Source organism: Amia ocellicauda, chromosome 8 (assembly GCF_036373705.1).
Source record: "Amia ocellicauda isolate fAmiCal2 chromosome 8, fAmiCal2.hap1, whole genome shotgun sequence".
NCBI classification, from domain to species: domain Eukaryota; kingdom Metazoa; phylum Chordata; class Actinopteri; order Amiiformes; family Amiidae; genus Amia; species Amia ocellicauda.
Window position 1 is genome coordinate 35,858,731 of NC_089857.1, and position 11,621 is coordinate 35,870,351.

The following is an 11,621-nucleotide window of genomic DNA, read 5'->3' on the forward strand; positions in this document are numbered from 1 at the left end:
ATTATATATATATATATATATATATATATATATATATATATCTGTCTATATATTTCTATACATTTGTTAACATCTAACATTTTTTAAAGTCTGTTCCCAACAGTTTCCCTGTCCTTCCTCACTTGCCGTTATTCACAGTCCTTATTTTTCAGTGGACCTCGCACATGACACAAGCAGGCCACAGTGTTTTCTTATGCAAGCTTCCATTGTGATGTATGCATAATGAATTCATAGTGGATATTTGGGTTTTTACAGCCCTCCTCACAGCTGTGTCCCCCGTCCCCCACTGTGCCGATGGAGCACACTGGCCATTTGTTGGCCAGTTCATATTTCACACTGGAGGGAATAGGAGGCAGGGAGCAGACAGCAAGAGGCCGTTTATCTGCCACAGCGCCCGCATCCCTCCACTTTTCATGAGCGTACAGCATCTGCTTAATGATCTCCTTCAAGGCCATTTCCCGTCTCCTGACAAAGGTTATATCAAGTCAGGATTTTTTCTTGGAGGGGAAAATAATGCTCTGCTGGTATCAGGTTTTGGGCGTCTTTGCCCAATTTAGTTTCAAATCAGCTTAGGATTTTGCTCCGACCTACTGAATGAGACAACAGCAATAAAAAAAAAAGCCAAATTATATATGCTTAGGGGAAGCAGTATTAAAGAGTTCACAAACTTACATTTAAGTATACACTGCAGTTAAGCATTTTAATTTAACCCATCCTGTCCAGCAAACTGCAGGATCAAAGAACGGCATAGCCTGATTAAAGCCAGCTGGGAATGTGCACCGCAGGAAAACATGGATGGCTATGAGGTCAGGTCAGGCAGGAGATCCATATATTGTCAGATTAAAAAGGCAATTTTGGAAAGCTATCGGTTATTAGTGTGACTAGTAACAAAGTTTGGTGACGAGAGGGTGCATTTAAAGCCAGGAATAGAAATTGTTGGACTCCAGCTTAAAGTAATGGTAGGCTTTTTTCTTTTTAGTCTGATTTTAATTATACACAAAAATGTGAATATCTGTATCTGTCTACATGATGCTGATGAGTCTTGGTGGTAGTAATATAACTCTTAATGGTTGTGCTTTTATGGTGCCGAGAGATGCACAGAAAGCTTCTTCTCGTGAGATGGGGACTCAAGACTGCTGTGCTGTGGTCCCGATAGCGACCCCTACTGACTAAGCTTTTTGTGAGGCAGACAAAACAATGAGATGAATTAAGCCCTGTGGAGTCACAGGGGTTTCAGCACATATTGGATTCTTTGGCAACGTGGGCTTAATCATTCGAAAGCCGTGATTTCATCTTCTTTGTACACATAAAAGTGCTGAAAGATGAAAACATTACTGGCATGGTAATACACAAGGTCTAATTAATTTACTGATACCCAGCTTGCAAGATTCATTCGATTACCTGTTTTTAGCCTTGATTTAATTTTGTTTGTTCTGCTTTGTCAAATCTCACTGAATACTCAGAGCAGAGACTTACCTAAGATAATTACGACAGCGATAGTTGCCCTATTTCCAAATTTAATTTCTTCCATCCACACGAAACCATAAGCCCCCATATCACAGAAGAAAAACTCATTTAGTCTCACAAACTGGCTCTCTGTTTCATGGTGCGTTATATTGAACATTAAAAAAAAAAATCCAAGAAGTCACTTGTTCACATTTTTATAACTAAATGAAAAATGGAGGGGAAAAACGTGTAAAAATGTTTTTTTGTTTGTTTGGTTTGTTTGTTGTTGTTACCTTATATAATGAATTATAAAGTAAGCTATTGTTACATAAGCACACAAGTATTTATTTCTATTCAAGTATTTGTATTTTTTTACATGTGTTCCAGCGAATGCATTTCACAGTTTATTTAAAGCTCAGTCTTGCCGAACGTCTAGGGACACTCCATGGTCAAATAACACATCTCTCAGTTTCTAGGACAGCTCCTGCATGTTTCTGCCCTTTGAAGGGTCAGTTACTTTATAGAATGAATTGCTTAAGCCTGCAGTCGATAGAAGCTGCAATACCAGGTGTTGACATTACCTCTGACTAGACCAACAAGCTGCCTCTGTTCCCAATTCATAAAAATAAACATGCTTTCCATAAGACAGCTTTCCTCACAGCAGAGCAGTTAGAAACTCTCCACTAGAGGATAGGGAGAGCTGTGGATGCTTCTGAAGATGTATTTGCTCATTGATTTGATTTAAGTGCGGTCTGATATTTTGGAATTTGTTTTGGGGGGTAATTTATGAACAAACTATGTTATATGTTAAGTTGAAATAGCAGGTAGATTACACCCATGTATATACAACAAATGAGTCACTTCAATCAGCTTTTAAATTCTCCTCCTACTTATCAGACTGAAACACCAATGTTGATGTTTGGAAAATTGTAGAATAGTTAAGTTTTTTTCAGTTTAATCGTAAATCAATTAATAAAAAATATCTCAGCTTTCCCTGGGGTTTTGGAGTCGTCAACCAAACCATACATTAAAAAACGAATGTTTATTCCATATGCGTTTTTGTGTGTGTTTATGGTATGTAGTACAGGTAGTGGGGTAGTATTATAGATATAGATTGAATTAATACATCTAATCTGGGTCCATTTGTAACAAATTACAATGCTCAAATTCAATTTTCTACACAGGCCTAGGATACCGATAAGGCACCTGCACTTCAGCCAAACCACACAAAAAATTAAGGATAAATCAGTTTAAGGTTCATTAGTTTGTTGCAGACTTCTTCAGCCATGCAATTCATGTTAATCAGGTGACTTTTTGCAGAATGGATTGTGAGCAGAATATAAATTACCTTTCTGCTTTTACCTGGCTCATTTACATATACTTCTGACAACCAAGATAGCATTACAAACTACATAGAGTTTGTGTGTGCCTGTGTTTAAAGGGTGGGGGGGGGGGCGGGGGGTGCTGTTGAATGTATCTTTGTTTCCTTTACAGCTAATAGGCTATCCTTTATGACTAGGACAAATTGAGAAATATAGCCTGTGGCTAACATAATGGAAAACTGCATTTTTAATGCCTATACAGTTGTGAGTTTCCTTTATAAAAGGAACTAAAATGCTGATTTTAAAATTCCCCACAGCTCTGAACTGACAAGAGTGTTTAGATTTAAAACACACAGCTGTCAGATGCCATTTCTAAAAGTTACATTATACTATGTTGAAGGTAAAAGTGAGCAATGAGAATGGACTCGGATACAACCAGACGGAGGTGAAATCACAGTTGCATTCCAGGGGAAATATAAAAACCACTGGGACAGGTCCTAACAAGCATCCTACAAATTCCCCTCACATTCGAATAATAGGTTCCGTTTTATTGCAATTTCTTTCATGTTTTTTTCGTAATATTATCTATCCATGTAATATATATATAAATGCACACACAAACTATACATTTTTCAACAACATATATGCATCCTCAAACATATTGACTTTCATTTCAAGTCATTTCTTTTCACACCTCAAGCCCACATTACAAACTGCAGAGCCGGTGTGATAAAGGGCTGACAGACATCACACTCACTATTACAGTATAGACTGACATGCACCAGGCTGGCCATGGGGAAACTGGTCAACTCTGAACCCACCTTTCATGTAATAAATGCAAAATTCACCAATGATAAAAAGGATTGCAATACAATAAAATACACTTGAATGGCTATCTTATTGAAAAACTAAGAGCTTAAAAAGAGGATTGTGTTCTGATATGCTTTTAGCACTAATAATACAGTTAAAGGCGCAAACAATCATACATTTAAGACATGGTTTAGTACATTGTATAATAATAATGTATGTGATAACAGTACAATGATAACACATTCTACAAATAGTTTTCCTTGATCATTGGATATGAAAGAAAATGCATTGACATGATTGGATCTTTATTTGTGCAAAGGAATTTTCAGTTCACTTCCAGAACAGTAATTATAAGTTAAACTGCTGACACTAGAGGAAAAGGCTTGGAATTTGTCCATGTACAAGAAGATTGCAATTATCCGTCCCAAAAACCCGTCTATAATTTGTGTAACTTGCCATGATAAACTACTTTGTCAGAGTCGGGTTCATACAACACATTTGTTTTGAGAAAAGCGACGGCCGTGCTAGGATTCTCACCACATGAAATACTCTGCAACATTTATACATGATTTTGCCATCTTAGTGATTTTGAAGTTGGTGTTTAAGATTTTGTGTTGAAAAATCCCTGTGCCCATTTGCTTTGGCACACTAATAGGGCCCAGAGTGAATTGCAGTTTTGAATATTAAACATATTTGTTCTGCTAAATGCAGATTGGAACAGAGCTCATGAATTTTCTTTGACATCATAGCTCATCCTGGTTTGTATTTGAAAAGACAATTGAAGTAGTGATACTATAATTGGAAAGTCACTGATGAGCTGGGGAGCGCTCTGCAGGTCATTGCCTGCATGATAAACACTGGCAGGGAGAGACAAGGAAGCTACAGCTGTGGTTTGCTAAGAAATGCCACCAACTGAGCTGTTTGTGAGAAAATGATAGATTTAATCTGGAGCTGGGTGCATTTAACAGCTCTAATGTTTGCGTCCTCAGAGAGGGTGTTATGGAACTAATGTCCAGACAACACATCAATACAATCTGTGAGGGAAGTTTGCTACAGACAGTATATTGACTTACAAAACCAGTGAGGATCCTCTTTTCCATTCAGCAATTCCTGCATTTTAATGAAGGAAATAAATAATGAAATATATGCAGAGAAAGGTTTATTTCTCATGTCCCTGTCTCTTTAAGGCTGTATACCAAAAACCAACTGGTTAGGATCACATGTTCCTGTTTATTGCTTGCCAGCATATTTTAGTGTCTAGACCCTGTACTGAGGAAAGCAAACACAAGTGAATATATTCAAATACAGATACATAGTCACTGAATGGCAAGTTACAGATCTACTAAAGGTTAAATAATCAGTTGTATTTCTTTTAAAGTGTCACTGTGTAGCTCAATGCAAACTTTGTCTTCAGAGTATCCATTTCTCTCAAGATGTAACTTTTCACTGCATTGTTATTATTTTCGTATGCAAAACACTGTAATTAAAAAAATGCTGTGTCTCTCATTCAAATTCAGAGTTCACACTGCTCCATTGATCTGAGTGGTAGGGCGCACGTCTTGAAACTATTTTGTTGGTGGGAGTAGCAGTAAAGGGTGAAGAAGATGTCTAATCTTATAAAGCTAAATTAGAAACTGTTTTCCATAAAACATAATTTCATAACAGACCGGTTTATTTTTAACCTTACTGCAGTAGCGTTTAATTGCTAGCCCCTATCTAATTTAAAGCTTCACTGTGTGTGCGTATGCTGAGAAACATCACTTGTGAAAAAGTTGTTCCTATTCGAAAGAAAGCCATAGGACATGGTGCATGCACTTCACTCACAGACATTCATAACTCACAGTCTGTAGGGTCCACAGGAAAGAGGCAATTTCCTGACTGTAACCACAAACCATAAGCAATATGCCCCGACAGAACACACCAGTTTCAATGCGTGTCAACACTGGGAGCCTTTCAGACTGTGATTTAGTGTGGGTTTACAGCAAGGGCCAGCTACTGGTTGCACTTAACTGGTGTGTCAGTTTAATAAGAGAATCCCCAGCTCTCCTGAAACATTGAGCTGTTCGCCAGCGAGAGAGAGAGGCATCTATTTGCCCCTGTTATGCATTTGTGAAGAACCTGAGGTGAAATCCCAGACAAGCTATCAGTCTGACCTACTACACTGAGCTCCCCAGGAAGGCTACAGACAGCGGGCCGCACCACTGAAGAGTGAGAGATAAAATATCAAAGGCAGTTCTTTTGAAGATCAAGCCCGTTGAATTAATTTTTGTTCAAAATTAAAACTGGCGAGGAACAAACGTAGTATGTGAAATCAAATAATCTGTTAAAAAAAGAAACGGTCCATCTGCATCTGTTTCTAAAGGCCGGAGATTGATTGCTAGCCTATATGCCAAATTGAAAAGGCCCAAACTGTTAACATCTTGTTTTTTTGTGTTTCAGCATCCACAATTGCCCAGAATGGGAGGAGAACCTGTCTGAAACTGAAAGTGTATGTTCGACCAACAAGTAAGTCAGTTCATTGATTATCTTGGAGGGTATCTTAAGGAGAGCATGCTTTTGGGACAGTTTGGTATATATATATTTTTTTTTCTTCACTTGCTTACTGTAAATTCTTGTGTGGTATCTGTTCTTTATACAATATTTTGCCAGTTTCATATTTTTTCTTTTCCTCATGAAAGCTTTATTAATGTTATTTTATGGCAGTTGCTAACTTGTTGTTTCATTTGTAAAGGACACCTTATGTTAAGCAGTATCATGAGCATTGAGCAAGTTTTTTTTTGGGGGGGATCATAAGTGTCACTAACATATTTGGCTATTATCTCTATTTTTGTTATAGACAGCTGTATGAAAACTATAAGTGTTCATGATCGTGTTTTCGATGTTAACGACAAAGTAGAAAATTCATTAGAACCAGCAGGTTAGTATGCTTAGAAAATCTTTTTTTAACAAGTGCCTCTATCCCCTGTCTATCTTTCCGTCTCTCCCTTCCTCGAGTTGTTAGGGCTGCTCCTTCCCTTCTTTGGCATGTACAGCATGTTAGAGCGCTTTGCTTGTGCAGCTGTAAGGTGGTAGCGCATGTTCTTATAGTACATAGTGCTAGACGTGCAATCATACTGCATGTCGAGATGTCAGTGTGTAACCCATATGAAAAAAAAAGCATGAAAACCCCAAATCTGTTATTTTCATTAACAATGCACAGTAGTACTCCCTTAGTGTGTTTTTTTAACTCCCTTTCCCTATTCCACTGTTTTCTAGAGAACATAATATTTTACAATGTCAAATTGCATGCAACTAATCTAATTTCAGTTGAATCTTTGTATTGCTACTTTGTTCAAGGTCTTGCTTGCAATAAAAATAAATCAACTAAGTGCTTTTCCATTCAAATGTGTGGTTGAATCAGACGATTTAAAATCGGTCTGTTTTTTCTAACATCGATATATCTTGTAGATGATCCAACAATGAACAGGGATTTTGTTCTTTAATGCTTACAGAAGGATGTAAGTAGGGCTGATGATATCTATTCTCTTTTAAGTAATCATATCTTAATTACTGCTTTTAGAGAGCACTCAGGTATTTTTATATAGATGTGTTTTCTGTTTGCCACAGAAATATGTTTATTTATCAAAGGCAAGTGTAACCTTGTTCAGCTATTAAGCAGTTGAACTCAGAAAAGGTTATTATATTTTGTTTGTAACAATGCATCCTGGCAACCTCAATAAAGCGCCATGATTCAGTAGTGCACAGGTGAGAGGTGTCACACTGTTCAAATAAATCCCATTGGCTTGGCACATCCCTGTTGCATGCCTGCTTGCACATCCCCAGTGAACAGAGCTGCTCCATCTTTGCAGCATATTTATATGTCTCTTTGTATTTTCCCACTTGTCTGTTTTCCTGAGCCTTCGCCCGATGTGCATGGCATCAAGGGTTACGCATTCTGCAAGTGCTTCACAGTTATTGCTAATAATGCAAATCAGATCATATTTCATTGTCAGGCAGTTGAAGCTTTTCATATTTCTAAAAACATCAATAATGAACAAGTTCATAAAATAAGACCTTGGTGATGTTATGATCAATAGTATCTCTACCCCCAAAAAGAAAGAAAAAAAGTGATATTTTTATAATGGAAAATCAGGTTTTCAGCTGTACCTCTATCTCAAAACTAATTGCAATGCTTTTTGTCAGCTATAACAACCTGCAGCTGCTGTTAACCTCCTCAACTTCTGTGTGACATATTTTTTCTGCCCATCCAGATGACACCGTACATGAGTCAGCTGAACCATCCCGAAGTGACAGCAATGCAACAGAAAAGCCCAGGATAACAAGTCTACTTTTGGCCTCTGTACTTTTTTTTCTAGCAACACTCTTCGCATTATAGCGCCTGGTTTCCTCTGAGACGAAGGAACAGCAGAGATCTCCCCTGTACCGCCCGATCCGTGATGGGGACCTTCTCAAGGAACACTCTTTTGCAGATATTAAAGTGATCTTTTTTAATCCGTGATAAAGAGTTGATATCCAAGAGGGAGCCAATATCCCCAAAACTTAAAAACTAAGATGCCAAATCCTGTTTTGACACTTAGTGATTCTTATTTTCCTGTGCGTTTAGACATTGCAGACCTCTCAACTGTCCCCCACCCCCCAGCCTCCACCTCCTTGCCTCACACACTCACATACACACACACTGCCACACAGTCTACCCCACAACCCCATGTTAGCTCATTCAGTTGGCTGAACAGCGATAGGAAAAAAATAGTGGCAGATGCAGTCACTGAGGTGGAAGAAAATTGAACGTGAACCCAAGAGGGTTTTACTTCCCCATGCAATATTTATACCTTCTCACTCTATATCGTAAGATGATCACGCAAAGCATCGTGGCACCATGTCGGGGCTGGAGGGGAGATATTAAGAATAGATATAAGACTTTTTCCTCTGGGAGAGGGAAAAATGAAGAGGGCTTCTGAGAAGTGTGCTTTGCTAGGGAATATTAATGTTTCCCTAATACCAATGGGGTCTTTTTATGAACGATTGGGCATAGTCAGAAAAAGTCAATTACGATTTTTAATTCAGAAAAAGGAAAAGGGAACTTAACACAGCTAAAGGGTTACATTTGATGAGACAAGGAAAAACATATAAGCTTTGAGTAACAAAGCAATATTACAATGAGAAGTACTTGCTGAATAGTTTGTGGTCACTTATGAGAGAGATTAAGAGCAATAGATCTGAAGTGAATTAAACAATTCAAGCTGAACACAATTAGTCACATTGTCAGCTGTCAGGATTTATTTGTGATAGTTCTGCTTTGAGTGTTCAGATTGACATCAATTGAATAATATTTTTTCAAGCATAACATGATTAATTAAACTTTATTTCTGTTCATGTAGAGGAATACCGTGATTGGAGACATTCAGTGTACATTAACAGAATTTGTAATATATATTACATCTTAAAACAAACTTGAAAATCCTTTGAATTTTTTGTTGCCATCATTGTTACTGTGACATGAATCAAAATTAAGAATTTATATATAGAAACAATTTCTAAGGGGACTTCTCTCTGTGTTGATTTTCAAATTGTTCGTTCGTAATTAAGAAAAATAATCACCCACAATTCCCTATCATAAGTCTCAGATTTTGTTTTGTGCAAACAATATATTGGGGGTGTGTTAAAAATAGGAAGTGTTCAATGCCCGACCCTACTGTTCAGTGAGAAAGTCATTACAATACATTTCTTTCTTTCTTTTTTAAGGATCACATTACGTAGACAAAATGTGCTACAACTGCTTTTTATTTTATTTCTGAATTTTGAAAATATCCTGCTCTAAAGCCATGCATTAAATCTTAACAGAGACAAAAACCGACCATAATATAATAAAGGGGGATCTTTACTATTTATAGGTACAGTATACATAGAAATACTTTCAGGGATAAGTCAGTGCTTTAGTTTAAGTAATCCTAAAAATATAATCCATCGCTTTACACAATAACAATCATTTTCTTTTTTAAAAGGAGAAAATAGTTTATATCTAAACTATATTTTGTCACATTTGAAAGATTCCTTATATATTCATAGAAATATATCTTTTTATATCTATATATACATACATACATATATGTGTGTGTGTATATATACATACATATATATGTCTGTGTGTGTGTGTATACAGCGCAGTTATTTAATATAAATCTAATGAGCATATATGGTGATATATTCATCCGAAAATTGGATAAAAGGTATTTTGATGCAAACCGTGAAGTGAAAGGTCAGCTGATGATTTTCTTTCTCCCTTAGTGCAAGTCACTTATATGAATTCCTAATGTTGACATGGGATTTCATTTGGGAACATGCTTTGGGAGTACTGTGCCGTGTAGCCTGTTACAAGTTTTGCAGATACAGGTTTAAGTCGCTCTTTGATGAGTTCCAAAATGATGGGCATGCAGTCCCCATGTTTCAGTGGTAGAATTATTTTTGGAATTAAAAGTAGGATACAGAAGGTTTAGGTTTCAGTCTCCACCATGTGAAGCTGTGCTAAGACAGAACCGGGTAATGTCAGGGACTGAAAAACATCTTTGTAATAAATATTATACACAGGGATAAATATTTCGAATCTGACTAAATCCTCCCACTTTCCCCTCTTGCACAGTTCACTAAACTATAATACACCATATTCCCAGTCCCTTTCAGAGCTCCCAGAGGTGTTGTGCTTATCACAGGATTCACAGTCGTTTTCTTCATTGTCCACACTGCTATTCTAACAATACAGTAGTACTATGTGTGGACGACAGTAAGCCAAGATCCCAGCGGATCATAGTGTAAACACAAGGAACATATATAGTGTTATTGAAGTACTGGACTTTTCACTGCCCTGTTGTCTGTTTAGCACAACATTTCTGGAAGTCTTTATTTTGATCACAAACTTCAAACAGGGAAATAAGGATCAGTATGTTAAATGGATACTGTGTATCCTGAAGTAGTCAATAATATAACATGTAGTGTTAGATTATTAGTACGTTGTTTTTTGTACCTTTCTGAAGGGCAAAAGGAGAAAAAAAATAAGACACTTCATTGTTAAAACTCTGTATTATTAGCAAAACTCTTGTTGTAAATAGTGTTTGATATTAAAGTATTAATTTGATTCTTATGTCTTTTATAAAATGAACATGGTAGAACCTCTGGATAATATGGAGTGAACGTGATCTTTGATGCTACACAACCTTTGAGACATCAGTCCCGCAGCCATTTGTGAACTGAAGTGCACTATGTACACAGAGTGGGCTCACCTGCAAAGTGCTTTTTCCATTACCTAGTCAAGGAATCGTGAAGAACAGAAGTGGACTTTCAACGACGATCAGTGTTTTGTCTTAAATGTTAATGGGTCTAATGTTGGAGCCTTATGTTTCTCAGCATGTTGGTCGGATTTTTATCTCCTCTTTCCTTCTCTCTCTCTCTCCCTCCCTCTCGCTCTCCCTCTCTCCCTCTCTCTTTCTCACTCTCCCCCTTTCTCCATGGACAGTTTCTCTTGAAGGATCTTGCCAGTATCATGTGAGGCATGCGCATGGACTTGATTCAGAAAAAAAATAAATACAAGTTTAATGGTATAGTTTTTTGTAAACTTTGTTGAATGTGGACCCACCCCCCCCATCCCTCGCCCCACCCCTTTTATATGTAAGCATCTTCATAAAACAAACACAAAAGCAAAAGGGTGTATTGTACCCATTCAGAAACAAAACCAATGTACATAACCTCTCTCTCTGAAGCAGAAAAGGATCAATCTGTTTTCAGCAGCTCGAAAATTAACCCACTGGTCCTTTCATTCTGACCACGTAGCTCTGGTTTGTCCACTGTCTCCATTCAGGCGCCCTTGTGTGTTTTTATTTTCCCTGAGCGGTGAATGGGTGCAGCGTCTCTCTTTGGCAACATTGACGTTTTCCCATGCCTTCGCACTCAAGCTGCTCTGACGCGAAACAAATCTCCTTACAATAGACTCGCTCCCATTGTCTACACAGTTTAATAGATGCTGGCATGTTGGAGGTTACCCATGAGACTGCG

The 11,621-nt window shown here is 37.6% G+C and overlaps 1 protein-coding gene across 2 annotated transcripts in view; it reads left to right on the forward strand.

Moving 5' to 3' along the window:
* The window catches only part of efna5b (ephrin-A5b), a 103,723-nt gene extending 93,016 nt beyond the window's left edge, over positions 1-10,707 (forward strand). Inside the window, exons 3-5 of one of the 2 annotated variants that reach the window (XM_066711241.1) lie at positions 6,018-6,083; positions 6,415-6,495; positions 7,829-10,707. In XM_066711241.1, coding sequence (XP_066567338.1) covers positions 6,018-6,083; positions 6,415-6,495; positions 7,829-7,953 — 272 coding nt within the window. In that variant the 3' untranslated portion in view covers positions 7,954-10,707. The remainder of the gene's footprint in view (positions 1-6,017; positions 6,084-6,414; positions 6,496-7,828) is intronic. The other variant, XM_066711243.1, reaches the window with a different exon arrangement.
* The last annotated feature ends 914 nt before the right edge of the window (positions 10,708-11,621 follow it).